The sequence below is a fragment of the Prionailurus viverrinus genome, chromosome E2 (assembly GCF_022837055.1).
Source record: "Prionailurus viverrinus isolate Anna chromosome E2, UM_Priviv_1.0, whole genome shotgun sequence".
Lineage (NCBI taxonomy): Eukaryota > Metazoa > Chordata > Mammalia > Carnivora > Felidae > Prionailurus > Prionailurus viverrinus.
Window position 1 is genome coordinate 45,141,708 of NC_062575.1, and position 18,943 is coordinate 45,160,650.

General features: G+C 52.7%; 1 protein-coding gene and 1 long non-coding RNA gene across 2 annotated transcripts; both read left to right on the top strand.

Annotated features, from left to right (window-relative positions):
• Window positions 1-463: 463 nt before the first annotated feature.
• Window positions 464-5,465, top strand: LOC125153632 (uncharacterized). Its single transcript, XR_007147527.1, has 3 exons — window positions 464-689; window positions 2,144-2,205; window positions 3,542-5,465. It is a non-coding gene; the product is annotated as an uncharacterized LOC125153632 (long non-coding RNA).
• Window positions 5,466-9,262: 3,797 nt separating this feature from the next.
• Window positions 9,263-15,817, top strand: LRFN3 (leucine rich repeat and fibronectin type III domain containing 3). The gene is made up of 3 exons (XM_047836796.1): window positions 9,263-10,400; window positions 11,711-13,152; window positions 15,189-15,817. Exons 2-3 carry the CDS (start codon window positions 11,726-11,728, stop codon window positions 15,652-15,654), a joined length of 1,893 nt encoding a protein of 630 aa, XP_047692752.1. The 5' UTR covers window positions 9,263-10,400; window positions 11,711-11,725; the 3' UTR covers window positions 15,655-15,817.
• Window positions 15,818-18,943: the final 3,126 nt, after the last annotated feature.

Consider the following 18,943-nt stretch of genomic DNA (forward strand, 5'->3'; position numbering starts at 1 on the left):
TAAACATAAGAAAATAAAAGTGGGCTCCAAGTTGTCAGATATCCCAACACGACAGAAGGCAGAAATCAGGAGTGTCATCGGGGTGTTCCTATTTTTCAAACACTGTGGACGCCAGTGGTCCTCTGACTTCAGAGTAGGTAGAAGCCACAAGAGAGACTGAGGAGGAGCACTTCCTAGGTCAGTGAACAGACCTATCTTGAGCACCTACTATGTGCAGGTAGGAGCTGGGGACAAAGTGGTAAGCAAGAGAGGTGAATCCCTGCCCTTGTATGCTTACCACATTTAGTAGAGGAGACAAACAAATGAAGAAGAGGAAGAACAATGTGTGTAACATGCCACGCAGAAGGAGAGGTGGGTGATATGTGAATGTGGGCGTCGGGGAGTCAGGCTTCAGCTGGAGTGACACAAGGACAGCATTGAGATGGGGCATCTGAACTGAGAGACCTGAAGGACAAGAGAGCTAGACCTACACTACAAAGATCTGGGAGAACTCTATTCCCAGAAGAGGGGATGGCCATCACAAAGGCCCCGAGCCAGGAAAGAGCTGGGAGTGTGTGAGAACAGCGAGAAGAGATGGCTGGGGCCGAAAGAGTGAAAGGGAAGTTGGAGGACAATGTGAGGTTGAGGAGGCTGCAGAGGTCACGTGACGGAGGGCTGCAGCAGCCACAGGAAGGAGCTCGGAGTTTACTGTAAGTGCAGCGAGAAGCCATTGGAAGGTTTTACGCAGAGAAGTAATACGATCTGATTTATGTTTTTGAAAGACACCCCTTGCCCCTCCCCTCAAGCTGTGGTGAGAGGACTACAAGTAGGACACAAGATTAGAGGCGGGTTTGTTAGCAATTGTGGTGGTCCGTTTGGTGCCGAATGGGGCTCAGACCAGGGTGTTAACAGTGGAGGGGTGAGAAGTGGGTGGGTTTGGGAGAGTACTGCATCACAGAACGCAGAAGGGGAGTTTTCAGATGGGATTGGTCTGAAGGACTTGTTAAAATGCAGACAGCTGGGTCCTATATCCCCAGGGATTCCAGTTCAGTGGGTCTGGGCAGCAGAGAATTTGCAATTGTAACAAGTTATCATGCGCTGTTGCTGCTGCTACTGACCCAAAGATCACATTTTGAAAATCGCTAGGTCGAAACAATGCTAATAGAAATATAATGTAATATGTTTCTAATAGATTTATTTCTAGATATATTTCTAATAGAAATATAATGTATATAATAACATGTGTTATTTAAAAATCTCTAGTAGCCACATTTCAAAAGAAAAGTGAAAGTATTTTGACAAAATATTTCAATCATATATTTTATTATTAATATATCCCAAATACTATAGTTTCAATACATTATCAATGTCTTTAAAATTCTCAAGACATTTTACATTCTTTTTCTTTTTTTCTTTCTTTCTTTCTTCCTTTTTTTTTTTTTTTTTGTAGTAAATCTTTGAAATCCCAGTATGTATTTTATACTTAGAGCACATCTCAATTAGGACTAGCTAGCCTACTGTGTGACTAGTGCCTACTAATACTGGCCAGGACAGGATAGGCCCATCATGGCAGGATCATTGAGTTAAGGATAGAGAAGTGACTCTTGAGTTTGGCAATAGGGAAGAGCTTTAGCAACACAAAACTATTGGGGTTTTGTGTGTGTGTGAAAGAGAGGGAAAGAGATGAAGGGGAGAGCATGTAGACACTTCCCTCTTAAAGTTTGGCTGTGTTTTTATAATGGATGAGTCAGGCTGACAACTCTCAAACCCAACATGGATATTAATATCACAAGCAAAGAAACATCCAGACATTATTATGTGCCTCCTGATCGAAGAACTCAACATCACCCATGAAGCCTACTTACCCCCAAATTAAACCTGAATCTGGGGGTGCCTGGGTGACTCAGTCGGTTTAGCAACCAACTTCGGCTCAGGTCATGATCTCACAGTTCATGAGTTCAAGCCCTGCTTTGGGCTCTGTGCTTACAGCTCAGAGCCTGGAGTCTGCTTTGAATTCTGTGTCTCCCTCTCTCTCTCCCCCTCCCCTGATTATGCTCTGTCTCTCTCTCTCTCTCTCTCTCAAAAACAAATAAACATTTTTTAAAAATCAAAAAACAAAACACAAAACACCTGAATCTGACACAGCCTCTACATCTGTTTGCAGGATATACAGGAGACAGAAGAACATAACGAAGGACACCAAGTGCAACCAGCCAAATCAGACAGGTACCTTTGTGAGAGGTACCAACAAAATGCAATGCATAGATCCTGTTTGGATTCTGATCTGAACCAGTCAACAGTTAAGACATTTATAAGACAATCAGGGAAATCTGGAGACAGGTTGGATACTGAATAAAATTAAGAAATTATTTGTTTTTAGGTGTGATAAAGGTGTTATTTTTTTGAAAGAACCTTGTGTTTTAGAGATACATATAAAAGTATTTGTGGATGAAATATGCCGTCCGGGATTTGCTTTACACTAATTCTGCAGGGAGGGAGGCAGAAAAAATAAAACAGGATTGGCCATACGTTGATAATTGTTGAAGAAAGGTGCTGGGTACCTGGAGGGTCATTACCCCATTCTTCCCGTGTGCACGGTTGAACATTACCATAACAGGGTGGGGTTTTTGTTGTTTATTTTGTTCGTTTTTTCAAGGAGGGAGAGGGGGTAACTGTGAAGGAAAAGAGAAAAGAAGGGGAAGGGATTGTTTTCTTTTAAGACTGAAGCGCCTTGAACAGTCTCGAGAGCCGGCAAGGGTTAGTGGAGATTCAGGAGAGCCGCAGGCGGCTGAGCTGGCTCCAGGGCATACACAGCGGCGGGGGTCTGGTCTCGCAGTTCCCTGAGTAAGGGATTGCGCAGCACCCCACGCCCCCACGCCGTTGCTTTAAAGCGGCGGCGACTCCCGGGACTGAACAGCTGCTGCCCCTACCCACCCGCTAAGGTCCATCTGGCTAGACCAACCGCCCGCGCCGGCGCAGCATTTCCTCCACGGGGCGCGGGCCTCCGTTCCGCCACCCCACAATTCCCCGCGCTGCTCCGGAGGCGCGCTCTCGGTGGGGGTGAGGTCTCAGCCCCCAGATTTGAGCAAGGTGAGGCAGAGAGTGTCGCGTGGCCTTCTGGGAAATGCAGTTTACTTCCCAGGCTGGAAGCACCGCTTAAACCACCCACGAGACTACGTGCCCCACAATGCGCCGCGCGCGCAGCGGCTGAGCGGTGTGTTGCTGCCCCCAAGTGGCGACTGAGGGGTTGTGTCCCGACCTGGGAATAGTGCTGAGAGGAGCAGCAGCGGGGACGGGACTTGGGGACTCGGGGTTGCCCTGGGAACCTCTGGGAAGCCCATCCAGATGGTGAGGCTTCCAGACATGGGCCAAGGAAGAGTGGTGGTGGTGAAGAAGTTGGAGGTAGGGGCCACTACGAAGATTAAATGAAATCAGGACAGTAACTGTTGGCTCTATATTATCGTTATCATTATTACAGCTAGTACTTACAGAGTAAACACATCTGTGCCAGGCACTGCTCCCAGCTTCTTACATGAATTATCTTATTTAATCCTCCCAACAGCCATATGAGGTGCTATCAGCCAGCCCGCCTCTTGAAGGAATGAATGAAGAATGAAGTTGAGGCCCAAAGAAGGGAATAATTTGCCCATAGTCAATTCAACTGGTCTGTAACAGACCTGGGATTTGAACTTAGACTGTCAGGCTTCAGAGTCAGTACTTCTCTTCCTCAAGACTGCAACACCCTCTGATCATTCAGTTAAGTTATCCCAAGATACTAATTAGCACATGAATCAACTAAAAGTGGCTATTAGCATGTGGATCTTTTTGAGTTGGTAATTGTTGGTTGGTGTTCCTGCCCAAGTTTGTGATTTAGCCCTGCTCCAGGACAGAGTTTACAGTCAGCATAGATTTACAGTTTGCACATGAATCAGCACAGGTTTGTGTTCACAGAGATCGGATTTCTGATTAGCACTTGAGTCAACAGTGGTTTGTGTTAGGAGCTGGAATCATTAGGTTAATGATTAGCACACAGATCTGCACAGATAATAGATAGATCACACAGATAATACAGGGATTATGTTCAAACCTATGTACCCCCTTCTGGTCCAGGTGACTTCGTCCTCAAATGTTGCCCTCATCCCTTCACTGAACCTCCACTCCCAACCCCACCATCACACACAGGCAGGCAGACCTGGTGATTTCTTTGTCCCTGCCCTCTCCCCAATCTTGTTCATAATGGAATATCACAGTGACAAACACAGGTCCAGAAACTACCTGTTCTCTTTCTGCCTTATGAGGAGACAAAATTCCAAAGCCTGGACTGTGCCTGATTCACAGGTGTGTTCCCAGCACTGGGCCTGGCACATAGTGAGGGCTCAATAAATGCTTGGGGGGAAAAAAGTGTTGGATACTCACTATCATCTTTCAGCACTGACCTAGAGATTTATCAAATCAAGCCAGATTCACTTTGCCCTCAAAGGAGTCAAATTTGTGATCACCCACCCCAAAGGCCGGGACCAGGGTAGGTGGGTGGGTGGTCAGCGTGGGGCTGAGACATCTCCCTGGAGCAGGATTCGCTGTAGTGAATGGAAGGAGATCCCACAGCCTCTTCCTGCTGCTTCCCCCTGAGGTTGTGGATCTGGTGGTGGTTGATGTTGGGTCCATTATCATCCATACACTCTGCATAACTACGATGGCAGGAAGCTGCCCAGCCTGGGGATATGTTCTCAGCCCTCCTTGCATCTGGGGTGGCTATGTGATTAGTTCTCTCCAATAAAATACGGGCAGAAGGGAGGTTTATAGAGGGTCACTTCTGGGCCAAGCTTTTTAAGAAGCTGGTGAAACTTCTTTACCCTCTCTCCTCCCATTTGCCAGGTGGAAGCAGATAATTTGGAGCCCCAGGAAATGATGGAGGCACAAGATTAACCAGTCTGCTGTGTGAGTCACCAGATGGAGGACAGATGCCAACCAAGCAGGACACCTGTGGCAAGAAATCAACTATTGTGTGAAGTCACTGAAATCAAGGGAGTTCTTTGTTACAGTAGCTGACATTACACTTACTGATACTCCGACCCTTCCTCTCTGGGCCCCTGATATCAATAAACCTTGAGCACCCCCTGTCATTCTGTGAAATGAAACTCTAATCCCCAATTGTGGTGTTCCGGCTTTCACATAGCGTTTTCATACAGTGGCCCACTGGCTATATGTTTACTAATTAAAACTCATCGGTATATTCCACTCCATTCTTTGCCCAAATGTAAACTTGCCCCCATGTTCTTATGGAAGTCTTCTTCCACGTTGACAGGTGGAAGTCATTAAAGCAGACCCTGAGCCTCACGTTAGGTCTTCCACCATAGCTAAGCAGAACCTCATACACAGGATCTTGTGGTTGCCCTGTAGAAGTCAGTGCTTGCCTGGAACCCATCAGTCTGATTTACGGTGGTGGCTAGTGTATATGTTTGGGAGGGTGGGGAGTATGCACTCGTCTTCTTGCCCCTCTCTTTTGACCCATCCGTATGGAAATGCACCTTCCGACCTAATCTTTAAAGCCAGTTCCTAGTCTGGGGCATCTGGGTGGCTCAGTCTGTTAAGCATCTGACTCTTGATTTCAGCTCAGGTCATGATCTTGTAGTTTGTGGGTTCAAGCCCCACATCAGGCTCTGTGCTGATGGTGCAGAGCCTGTCTGGGATCCTCTCTCCCTCTCTCTCTGCCCTGCGCTCATGCTCTCTTTCTCTCAAAATAAATAAATAAACTTAAAAAAAAATGAAATGAATTCCCAGTCCTCAGTATCAATTCATGTGCTAATTACAAAGCTGAGCTAATTCCAATGAACCCCACTGGCTAGGCTTGGGTTGGCAGGGACTAGTTGAGGATAAGGGGACACCACCTCTATCCATGATTGCTCAAACAACCCCCAACTTGAAGAGGGCCTAAGTTTATTTGTAAAGTGATTTTTTAACAGACTTCATTGATTTGAATACCTTATAGGTATTTGATACGACTTTCTGAATGTTTCTTGTGTATATATGTGGGAATGTGGCTCACGCATGCAAGAGAGAATCTGTGCAGAATGTGTTTTTACACATATGATCTCTCACATGTCTGAGTGTGAGTCTGTGCATGTGTGTGTCCCCTATATTTGAACAGGAAGCCAGGTGTATATGTGTTCCATGCGCCTGCTGTATCTGTGTTCTGGTGAGCCTCTGAGTACGTGATGTGCATGTGTGAATATGGATGTGTCCCCCGTGTGTATTTGTGTATATTCAGGCAGATTCTGTGCATGCATATGAGCAGTCCTCTTCCCCCAAGGCCCCCTCAGCTCTCAGGCAGCTTAACCTCATTCTTCCTGCTGTGGCTGTTTCCGCTGCTTTTGTCCCCTTCTCCAGATGTTGTAATTAAGTAAATGCGGCAATTGAGTGGAACCCCCCAAAACACCATCCCATCAGGATACCCTTGCAGGAGCTAATGAGGGGTTACAGCACATGCAGACACATGCACGGTACTACTCGGGTATCGCAGGGACCCCCAGACTGCACATGCTATAGAATGAGGGCACACAAGCAATATAGAGGTCCCTTTGCCCACCTATGCTGTTCGTACTCATCCTTCAGGTCTCAGCATAAAGGTCCCCTCTCCAGGAAGCCTCCCTGACTGGGGCCTAGGGGGTGGGGGTGCCTAAAGGGTTGGATTCTTCTCTGGGGCCCCACACCCTTCTGCTTCCCCCGTCAGGAGCCCTGACCACTCTGGCCTGTGCTTTGCCATCAGAGTATTACTTTGCCCTGTGCTTCCCCTGTCACACCCTGGCCACTGTGGCCTGGGCCTCTGACATGACAGTCCCAATCTGTCTAGCCCAAGCTTCTCCTAGCGCAGCCCTGACCACGCTGGGCTGTCTGGAGATGTGTCTTTTTCCTTTTGAAATTTGAGCTCAATGAAAGCAAGACCTGACACTGCCTTGGTCACACTTCTGCTGCTGTGTCATTTAGCACACAACCATGCCCAGAAATCTACAGTAAATGTTGAGCCGGCATCTCTGCCTCTGCCCCTCTCTGCTCCCAAATCCCTCTTTATGTCTCTAAATATGCTGGTTTCTCTGGCACACACTTAAAATGCTAAGTCCCCTCAGTCCACTAGGTTTCGGCACAGCTGTGGTGGACAGCTCCATGCAGGTTGCAGAGCTCCCTGGTTTAACCCAGCGGTTCTCACAGTGTGGTCCCTGGACCAGCAGCATTAGCATCACTTGGGAACTTGTTAGAAATGCAAACGTTTGACCCCGCCTAGACGTATCAAATCAGAAACTCTGGGACTGGGGCCTGGAGATCTATTGTTAAGTTCAAGGCGATCCCCAAACAACTACAATGTTGAGGACCAGCGGGTTTAGTTCATGCAGGGCATCCCTCTCTGCTTTTCTGTCTCAGATCTCAGATGGCTCTCAGTACCACTCTCTCCCACCAAAGACACAACTATTACCCAAAGGGGTAACAACTGGTGGATAAATGCAGCAGGAAGAAATCTTGCAGGGGGTAATAAAAGAGGGGGGACCATCATTTTGATGTGTTCTGCAAGATTCCTTAATGTTCCCCAGCTGAAGTAAGCCCCAGTTGCCCAGAGCGGTAACCTGTTCTTCACCTGCAGCCTCTATTAACTTTCTTCATCCTCTGCCTCATTCTCCCCCAATCCCCTGCCCATTTCCCCCAAATCATCCAGTTCCACTGAACTCTAATTCCAGTGTGCTCTCGGATTGTCCCCCGGCATTTCCCTGTATCTCCCCCACCTCCACCACTTCTGTAGTGTCTCTGAGACTTCTACATCCTCTTTTTGAGTGTCTGAGTAACCAATATCCACTATGCTGGCCCAGGAGCACTGATGAACTTTGCTAATGATCTGGAAAGGCGGGCCCTAGAGCTGAGTTAATTTTAGCTGCAGTTTTTCAATACACATGAGTGGAAGGAGCCAAAAGTCTGTTCTGAAACCTTCAGCAGAGCTAGGGATGCCAGGGTGGATGTGCATCGATGTTCCTGCCCCCAACAAGGTTGCTTTACTCCTCTACTCAGAAGGGAGATCCCCAGGGGTGGTTTGTGACCATTCAGGTTCCCCCAGGGTTAGGGCCATGACCAAAGGCCAAGACTGTGTTCCCTTCAGACCAGGGGCCCCAAAGATCAGGTCCTCCATGTTGCTATCACCAAGTTCCCAGGGCAGGCATGCGGGCCACCACCCACATCTGTCCTCCTGCAATACCATGTGCCGGGAGACGTGTGGAACGCCCCACCCTTCCCTCCACTATCTTCTCACAATAGTCTGGACAGGCAGGCCCCACACCTGGTGAGTCATGTGTTAGTACATTTCTAGCAGAGTCCTCTGTGGGGCAGTGAACCTGAGTCAGTGAACCTGAAAGGGGAAGGCAGTGGACACACTTTTCTGGGTCAACCTGTCCAGCCCCCTGCCTCTGTCCCATTTCCTATCTTTTTCTTCCTCCATGGGATATCTGCCCAGTGTGTCTTTAGGTCTAAGCTATAACTCCAGAGGGCACAAGGTAGGGGAGCCAAGTTTTCCCCTTGCAGCCAGGGCAAGGAGGCTTGGGAAGGAGCAGTTTCTTCTCTGGCCTGAAAGATCAGGCTTGTTGCTGAACAGGGTCCAAGTAAGGAAATGCCACCCAGGAAAGGGCATCCCAGGGAGGTGGTGCTGAGACAAGGGGACAGGAGAGAGGCTTGGGGGGCCCGAGGCTTTGGGATGTAAGGCATATCCGGGGCTATGAATAAGAACTGGACACACACACACACACACACACACACACACACACATACACATAACCCATCTTCACAGTTGAGTTGCCCCAGTTCAGTATCTGCTACCCCCTCCCACCTACCCCCTCCACCCACCCATGTCTCTGTCTCTTTGACTTTTTCTATGTCTCTGTCTTTGTCTGTCTCTGTCTTGTCCTTATCTATTTCACTGTCTCTGTGTATTTCCCTCTCTCTTTGAATATTGTATCCTTCCATCTCTCTATCTGCCTCTCTCATTGTACTCCTGTCTCTCAGTCTAAGCCTGCTTATCTTTTTGTCTCTGTCTCTCTCAATCTGTGTGTCTCTTTGTCTCAGTCTCTGTGTCTCTCTCTGTGTCTCTCTGTATCCAAGGATTTTTTTCTTGCTCCCAAGCAACGCCAGGGCGACTCCATGGGAAGTGGGGCTGGAGGCGCGCCTTTGAGAGAGGGGGCTGCCTACACCTTTAAGCGCGGGCACGCGCAGGGCCTGCGCCTTTAAGCGCGGGCGCGCGCGAGGCCCTAGGTTCCCGGCGAGGAGGCCGCGGGAGCGCCCGGACCCGGCTTGCCTGCCCGGCCCCCGCCCGGCCCCCGCCCCGGCCCCGGCGGGGGAGGGGTCTCTGAACGCGGCCCCTCCCCCCTGCGCCCCCACCTGCGCTGCAGTGCCTCCACCCCGCGTGTCCCAGTCTGTCCGTCTGTCCTCGCCCAGGCCTCGCCCCACCCCGGCCCCCGGGGCTGCCTTGCCGCCCTCCCCACCGCATCCGCCCCCCTCCCTCCGGGTCAGTCCCCGCCGCAGCCCGGGAAGCAAGCCTGGACCACGCTGCCCCAAACCCAGGGCCGGCACCCCGACATCGGGGGGCCTGCACCCCGAGATCGGATCCAGAGATCTGGAAACCTGAGCCTGAGACCCTGATCTGGGGCTGGGACCCCAAGACCTGGAGCCTGAACACCTAATATCTGGGGCTGGAATCTCAACTTCAGTCTCTGGAACCCCAAGACTTGGAATATGGACCCCAAATTTTGGAGTCTGAACCTCAAGACTTTGCATCTAAAACCCCAAATCTGAAGCTGAACTCTGAATTCTGTGCCTGGGACCTTGAATCTGGGATCAGATTCCCATACCTATACTCTGGAACCCGCTATTTGGGACCTGAACTCTGAGATTTAGGCCTCAAATTCCAAGATCTGAACCCCGGTATTCCAAGGGGCCTAAACCTGAGTTTGAGCCTGAAGTCCTTGCTGCAAACCCGAATGCTGAAATTGGAGGTCTCTAGACCTCCAAATCTTGACTCAGCACCCCAATATCTGAACCCAGCACCCAAGTATTGGATTCCAGGACTGGGCTTGAGACTCAGACCCTAGACTCTTCATTTGGCTGTTTAGCATCCCAAGACCAGAGCTAGGAGACACTCGCTCTGACCAACCCAAACTGGAGCCTGGGTCTCTAAAATTGGCCCTTAGAAGCCGTGTATTTGGAGATCTAGGACCCCAAGTATCAAGGTCTGCAGACTCCATGGCCACAGATCTTGGCTGAGACACAGCACAGTCCCTCTGCAGAGGCCTTGGGGACAGAGAAGGGATGACCAGGTGCCCCCTCCAGAGACCTAGCCCCTGACCTCTTGGAGCCTGAGGACTCTGCTCCCTGGGGGGGGGCTTCCAGCTCAGGTAAGGCTATTGGGGGACCCTCATGCGGGGGAGGGACTTGGGAGGAACTTTGTGGCTGGGGGTGGAGGTAAGTGAGGGCTAGGTCCCCCTGGGCACCCTTGGGGTTTCCCCAGGAAACAGACACCCTACCACCACCACCAAGGGTTTGCCTCCAGCTCCTGCCGTGCCTCTCTGGACATTTATTCGACCAGCATTGCCCCTGTGACCTCTTCCCCAGTTGTTGGCACCTCCAGGTCTCTGATCTCTCACTCTGTTCTCCAGTTTCTTCCCACCATCTGTCTCATCTGTCTCTAGACACCTCTCCTAGCCACTGCTCCTCTCACTGACCATCTCTGTTCACCACTCCTCGCTCCGATCATCTTTGACACTTCTGTCCACCGCTTCTCTCTCAGGCCACCTCTGTCTACTGCTTCACTCAGTGACCACCTTTGACATCTCTGTCCGTCGTGCCTCTCTCTAATCATCTTTCACCAGCTCCTCGCTCTTGTCCACCCCTCACTCTAAGCGTTTGCCTGTCTCTGACCATCTTTTGCCATCACTCTTGCCCTCCGCCCACTGCCTACTCTGACTGCCAGTCTATGGCCATTCCAACCATCTCTGGCCCTTACCGACCACCTCTCTTCTCTCTGTCTCTCTTGAGTACTGGAATTCCCTAATCATTTCTAACATCTCTGGCTGCCTTTCCTCTCTGATGACCTCTCCCCGTACTCCTCTTCCTAATCAGCTGTCCTTATCTCCAGCTGTTTCTGACATGTCTGTCCTTTCCTCCTCTCTCTGACTGCCTCTCTGGCTTTTGACCATTTCTGACCATCTCTGATCATCTCTCTTAGGTCTCACCACCCCTGACTATGTGCCTTCCTTTGTCCACTTCTCATCTTCTTGACCATCTCTAACCACCTCCCTTCTCTGGTCATGTTTGACTACTTGTAGCCATTCCCACCACCCTGACCACTTCTTCCTTCTGGCCAGCTTTGGCCATCTCTTTGACCACATTTAAAACACTCTGGCTTCCCTTCTGCCCACTCCCCACCATTGTCTAACTGTCTCTGACCATCTCTAATTACCTCCCTTTCCTCTGACCATTTCTGCTCCCCGTGTCCCTCCATGACACATCCCTCTGAGTCTTTGACCATCTCTTCTGCCTTTCGATGTGTCTGACCACTCCCACTCCTCTCTCTGACCATCTTTGACCCAACTCTTTTGCTCTCAGCCCACTGTGACCTTCTCTCCTGGTCTTGGACCACCCTAATGCCCTCTGGCACCCCTCTTCTGGCCGCAGCCCGCCCTAATGCCTCCCTTCTTCCCTGTAGGCCGCCCTGCCCGAAATGGCCGTCCTTCCACTGCTCCTCTGCCTGCTGCCGCTGGCCCCCGCCTCGTCTCCATCCCAGCCAGCCGCACCCAGCCCGTGTCCCCGCCGCTGCCGCTGCCAGACGCAGTCCCTGCCCCTGAGCGTGCTGTGCCCGGGGGCAGGCCTTCTGTTCGTGCCACCCTCACTAGACCGCCGGGCAGCCGAGCTGCGCCTGGCGGACAACTTCATCGCGGCCGTGCGCCGCAGGGACCTGGCGAACATGACCGGCCTGCTGCATCTGAGCTTGTCGCGTAACACCATCCGCCACGTGGCAGCCGGCGCCTTTGCCGACCTGCGCGCCCTCCGTGCCCTGCACCTAGATGGGAACCGGCTGACCTCGCTGGGCGAGGGTCAGCTGCGCGGCCTGGTCAACTTGCGCCACCTCATCCTGAGCAACAACCAGCTGGCAGCCCTGGCGGCCGGTGCCCTGGATGACTGCGCCGAGACACTAGAGGATCTCGACCTCTCCTACAACAACCTGGAGCAGCTTCCCTGGGAGGCTTTGGGCCGCCTGGGCAATGTCAACACACTGGGCCTCGACCACAACCTGCTGGCCTCTGTGCCCGCTGGCGCCTTTTCCCGCCTGCACAAGTTGGCACGGCTGGACATGACCTCCAATCGCCTGACCACCATCCCGCCCGACCCACTTTTCTCCCGCCTGCCGCTGCTAGCCAGGCCCCGAGGCTCACCTGCCTCCGCCCTGGTGCTGGCCTTCGGTGGGAACCCGCTCCACTGCAACTGCGAGCTGGTGTGGCTGCGGAGGCTGGCCAGGGAGGATGACCTGGAGGCCTGTGCCTCCCCACCCGCTCTGGGTGGCCGCTACTTCTGGGCTGTGGGCGAGGAGGAATTTGTGTGCGAGCCCCCTGTGGTGACTCACCGCTCGCCACCGCTGGCAGTGCCTGCAGGTCGGCCAGCTGCCCTGCGCTGCCGGGCAGTGGGGGACCCTGAGCCCCGTGTGCGTTGGGTGTCACCCCAGGGCCGGCTGGTGGGCAATTCGAGCCGTGCTCGTGCCTTCCCTAATGGGACGTTGGAGCTGCTGGTCACTGAGCCGGGCGATGGTGGCATTTTCACTTGCATTGCGGCCAATGCAGCTGGTGAGGCCACCGCTGCTGTTGAGCTGACCGTGGGCCCCCCGCCACCCCCCCAGCTAGCCAACAGCACCAGTTGTGACCCCCCGCGGGACGGGGATCCTGATGCCCTCACCCCGCCCTCTGCTGCCTCTGCCTCTGCCTCCGCCTCCGCCAAGGCAGCTGACACTGCGCCCCCTACGGACCGTGGTGTCCAGGTGACTGAGCATGGGGCCACAGCTGCTCTTGTCCAGTGGCCAGATCAGCGGCCTATCCCGGGGATCCGCATGTACCAGATCCAGTACAACAGCTCAGCCGATGACATCCTCGTCTACAGGTGCAGGGTCCAGGCAGTGGGTAGCTTGGGTGGCAGACTGAGGTGGGGGGAGGGTTGGAAATACATCCATTGACACCCCAGGTTGCTGCACAGCTGAGAAATGAGGCTGAAGGTAAAAGAAATCTGGCAGCAGTGATAAAAAGAAATCAGGCAGCAAAAGTAAATAGTAACAGATGTAAAAAAGAAATCAGGCAGCAAGGGTAAAAAGTAATCAGGCCAGAAGAGTCCAAAGTTAATGGGGGGAGCCAGGTAGAGGGGTACAGACAAATCAAATATAAAGATAAAGAAAAACTAGTTGTTTCCAGATGACAGGGCTAGATGCAAACCGTGCTGTGAGAAGAAAAGGAGATCAAACAGGAAGGTACAGAGTTCACGGGGAAAATGAAATGAGGGGGCCCTGCTGCAAAGGAACTGAGGCCAGATTGAAAGGAAAAATGGGGGAGGAGGCTAAATAGGCTTTGGGTTTGTGCAGTGTGAACTCCACATGTTTAGTGTTCTAATGTGACATCTCAATTTTTGATTTTCTAAATCAAATCAAACCTAGTTCAAGCTCCACCTACTAGGTGAACAGGAACATTCACTTTGCCACCGTTGGGGATTCCCGTCTCTGTTCAGTTGTTGCAAACAGTAGAAGAAAACTTGGGGCTTATAAGCCCCAAGTAGTGGATCAGTACATCTTCTGCCCCCGAGCCGAGAGCATTTGGAACATCTGCTGTGGCCACATGTGGCCAGTAGTGGTGGCTCTGACACAGATGCTGCTGACACTTCTCACCCAAGTCTAACTTGCATGGATGGCTATGGACGCTTCCCTCTTCCCGCTGCCAGGCTAGGCCAAGGGTGCAGTCCCTGAGGCCTGGCTGTAGAGGATCGGGCTTCCCAGGGCCTGGGGCGTGCACCTTATAAACCCAGTTCCTGGGTCCACTTTCCTTCCCCAGGGGCCCACATCTCAAGAGATCGTCAATTGATTCCCCTTTCAGTCCTGGAAATCTAGTGAGCTATTCTGTTCCTTTTCTCAGACAGCAGCACTCCATGTAGGGAGAGTGGGCTCCATGGAGGGCCCCACGCCTGATAATCACACAAATCCTGTCCACTTTGCCTGGCAAGGATGAGACAAGTGCTCTTCTAGATAGCCACCCTCTCAGAGACAATCACAGAGTTCCCTGTAACTCCCTCATTAAAGCAGTTGAGGAATAAAGCAGGTTATACAACAAGTTAAATCTCCCACAGGGTGCTCTGCTGCAAAAGGAAATAAGTAGAGTTGGGTGCTAAGGATAAAAGGAAATGGGAAAGGTAAGGATAAATAAGAACCAGGCAACAGAGATAAGAAGGGAATCAAGAGACAGAGCTGGAGGAAGAAATAAGGCAACAGGGAGAAAAAGAAATCAGCTGTGATGACTGAGGCACATCAGTTTCATGAAAACGGAATCAGCTGACAGGGCTCACTGGAAAGCAGGCCCTAGATACAACAATAATAATAATAAGGCAATGGGGCTAGGGGGACATTCATTGGCAGGTTAGAAGGAAATCAGGCATCAGCAGCATGGGGGAATCGGGTGGTTAGATGAGAGAATTCTAGCTGTACGCTGGAGGAAAATCAGGCAGTTGGAAAAGGGAAATCAGGCCCAGACTGGAGGAGAGGCAGATGGGAAAGATGGGAAGTTGAGCGAGGGTGTAGAGAGAGACTGGGGGGTGGGACTGGAGGGAAGTTGGGCAGTGAGGCTCCAGTGAGGCAGCAGAGCAGAGAAACAGTGGGCAGCAGCCTGGGAGGGAATCTGGGCACTGGGGCTGGAGGGAGATTAAACTGGGGGATTTGAGCAGCAGGCGCCAGGAGCATAAGATGACCCAGAGGTTATCAGTCAGGCAGCTGAAGGGTATCAGATGAAAGGGAATTTGAGCAGTGGTGAGAGGGAACTCGGGTAGCAGCAGACTGGTGTGGGGGGGGGGGGGGAGGATTCGCCAGACTGCAGGGTTGGGGTAGAGTGCAGGGTGGGTGCCGGGCAGCCAGAGACCTGACCCCTGCCTGCCTGTCCCTCCAGGATGATTCCCGCCGACAGCCGCTCCTTCCTGTTGTCGGACCTGGCATCTGGCCGCACCTATGACCTGTGCGTGCTAGCGGTGTACGAGGACGGCGCCACCGGGCTGACGGCCACACGGCCAGTGGGCTGCTCCCGCTTCTCCACTGAGCCGGCGCTGCGGCCCTGTGGGGCCCCGCACGCACCCTTCCTGGGCGGCACCATGATCATCGCCCTTGGTGGAGTCATCGTGGCCTCGGTACTGGTCTTCATCTTCGTGCTGCTCATGCGCTACAAGGTGCACGGCGGCCAGCCCCCCGGCAAGGCCAAGGCACCTGCACCTGTCAGCAGCGTTTGTTCGCAGACCAACGGCGCCCTGGGCCCCACACCGGCCCCGCCTGCCCCTGAGCCTGCTGTGCCCAGGGCCCACACCGTGGTCCAGCTGGACTGTGAGCCCTGGAGGCCCAGCCACGAACCCACGGGACCCTAGCCTCACACCCACCTCTACGGCCCTTCTGGCCCCAGGGGTGGAAGGACCCAGGCACCCTGTGGGACCTGGCCTCAGACTCACCAAATTGCTCACGGTTTTTAAAACTCTGATGGGGAGGGTGTCGGGGGCACCGGGGCACAACAAGAAAGTCCTATTTTTCTAAGCTTGGGCCTAGGCCCTTGCCCTTGTCTCTGTCTGTGGGGTTTGGGGGGGATTGTGCAGGGGTCTGGAGTTGGGAATGCCTCCTCTGGGGAGAGACCCCTGCTCCATTCTGTCTGAGGTTCCTGGATGAGGCTAAGGATGGTCATCCATTCAGTCAACAGAATTCCCTGAGCGTGCTCCCTGGGCATGCCCTGTGCTGGATGATGCTGCCATGACCTAGACAGCCTCAAGCCCTTCTCAGACAGTGACAGTTTGGAGTGATCCAAGATGTGGTGATGAGGGAAGCCTAGGAGATTACGGGAGCCCAGGAAAGGTGCCTGACTCAGCCTAGGGTGTGGTCAGGGAAGCTTCCTGGAGGAAAGATGAGATCTGAGCATGACCTCCGAAGGAGATAATTAGGCCAAGAAGAAAGGGAAAGCTGTTCCCAGCACAGGGCCCAACACAAGCAAGGACTTAGTAAATGCCAGGCAGTGGAGGTACTGTGGTAGAAACAAGGCAGGAGAGGTGAGCGGAGTCCAGGACCTCCAGGCTGAAGATATCAGACTGGCCTGATAGTATTGGTGATCCATGGAGGATCTATGCAGAGGAGGGACAAGGGAGGGACTGGGCTTTAGGAAGATCTTTCCAGCTGTCATGAGGAGGGTGGACCAGAGGGGAAGACTGAAGCTGGGAGCCTGGGGGAAGCCAAGGCAGGCACCCAGGTGGGTAAGGACAAGGCTGGAGTGGGGCAGGGCTGGGGGAAAAGAGTAGGGGGTAGGTGAGAGAGGAAGCTGAATGGATGGGTTATGGAGCTGAAGGGCTTGTGGGGGAGGGAAGTGTCCAGGGTGAGGCCCAGGGCTCTGGCCAGGGGAGGGGACAGTGGAGCCACCTGATACAGAACCAGGAAGGACGTGCAGGTTTGGGGAAGATGCTGAAGCCAGGGGGGGACTTGGTGAATGTGGGGGGTGGGGACAGAGGACATCCGGGGGTGGCGGCCAGGAGACCTCGGGACCCTGGTCTGAGGCTGGAGCTGGGAACAGAAAAGAGGCTCTATCATCCGAGATGGGGAATGGGGAATGGAGACCATCAGGGTCATGAGACAGCCTATGGGACTTCCCATATTTAAGGGACAGGGAGAAAAACCTGACAGAGACTAAGCAGGAGCAGCAGATGGAGGGACAGAGTGAAGCAAACCAGGCAAGTCAGACCCAAGTGACAATTGTGTTTAATGATACCAAGGCCACAGTGACCTCAGTGAGAGCAGTGTCAGGGGGCTGGTTGGGCAGGTGCCAGATTCAGCTGATTTGAGAGTAGGAGGTAAGAAAGTGTAGTTAGGGAGTGTAGACCCTGTGATTCTGTGGGCCTAAGGCCTGGTCCAGATCAATCTATGTCTCTGCAAGGCTGGTCCTCACTCTGTCTTGGGCTGCCCTAGGTCCCTCTCAGGCACCAGACCTGGAGGTTTGGAAGCCCAAACCCTGGGCCTTGGTAACACCAGGCCTCATTGGAGATCCAGGAATGAGATGGGCAGTAAAAGGAATAGTGTTCTCTGGCCCCAGACCACCTGTGGTGGTGGGTCCAAAGGCAGAGATGGGGGTGGGGGAGAAGGACTTAAGTCCTCTGAGTGTTCTCTGGAGTGATGCTAGTGTGAGGGGCATGGTGAAGAGGGCCCAAGACTGGGCTGGCGATCCGCATGACCTGGTGCACATGACCTCGTCCTCATGGGAGAGAACCCTAGATTCTTTAACAGTTTTCTTGGTGGGTGTAGGCTTTGAAAATGATCTTCCATTGGCCATGGGAACAACCTGAGTCCCAGGGACCTGATCTGACTCCTGAGCAGCTCCTCCAGCAGCATAATGAGGTCCTTGTTTGTTACCCTCGGTGGCTGAGGTCAGGTGAAGCCAGCAGGGAGCGTCAGGTGTCTTGGCCAAGGGGGGCCTAGGGAGGGGGAAGATTGGAGATCTAGTGCCAGCTACAAAATACCAGTTGCTGGCATGAGGGGGAGCCAGAGCGCACCGTTCCTCAACCCTTTTTTTAAATTTAAACAATTTAGTGTGTGCCTACTCGTGCAGTGTACTGGGAATTCAGTACTGCGAAAATATAGGCACAGGTCCTGACCTCACATATCTCACCATTTGGTGGGGAAACAAATGTTAAATAATCACACAAGCAAGTGTAAAGCCGCTGTGGTGACGGGGAGGGGAGCCTTCAGGAGCGATTCATGGGAACTGTGAGACCCTATAACCAGGAGACCTGACCCAAGAAGAGAGATTGAGAGAGGCTTCCTGGAGGAAGTGACTACTCAGCTGAGATCTGAAGGATGCTCAGGTTGGAGTCAACTACACAGGGGGTGGAAAGGGTACCTCGTGCACATGCTGTTCAGAAGTGTAGGGGCTGAGGGATGCAGGGTGAATAAAAGGGACTGAAGTGGGTGCTGAGGTGGGGTGAGGGAAGGATGCTGTGTTGAGGCTGGAAAGTGTGAAGGCGGAGATGATGCAGGACCCTGTAGACTGCTGGGAAGAGTCCAGATTTTCTAAGTGATATGAGAAGCCGTTGGAGGTTTTGAACAGAGTCGTGCCCCCTGATCTTCAGGAAGCTCCAGTGGTAGGTCTATTTGCACACGGGGGACAGAAGTGAAGAAGGGAGCCCAGGGAAGGGGCCACTGTGGTAGTCCAGGCAGAGGGCTGACCCAGATCAGGTTGGGGCCTGAAGTGGATGGACTGGAGAGAGACTTGAGGCTACCTCACCAGAGGCCTCTATCCCCTATATGGAGGAGGACAATGTGGACCCTATCCAATAACCTAGCTCTTAGGCAAGACTGCAGAGACTGGCAGGAAGAGCTGTAGGGCCCTGGTGTCTGATACCAAGGATCCAGCCCTTAGATGAGGAAGCGTGGGAATTAAGAACCTTTTCCAGGTTCAGGTACCAAGCAGACAGTGGACGTCGGCTCTCCAAGGCACAGGCTGTGGCTGGTTGGAGGGAATGTGGACACGAGGAAATGCAGGCCTGGAAGGGGACACACACCAAGCAGTAGCTAATTACAAGTTTGGAAGAAAGGAATGTGGGAAAATATACATGCAGGCAGGCTAGTTCCTCTAGCATGGACCCCTCTGCCTCCGCAAGAGGGTGCCTGGACTATCCCCCAGCACCA

Coding starts and splice junctions, on each gene's coding strand:
- LRFN3 (XM_047836796.1), top strand. CDS start 11,726: ATGGCCGTCCTTCCACTGCTCCTCTGCCTGCTGCCGCTGGCCCCCGCC. Junction 13,153..15,188: donor GATGACATCCTCGTCTACAG/GTGCAGGGTCCA, acceptor CTGTCCCTCCAG/GATGATTCCCGCCGACAGCC.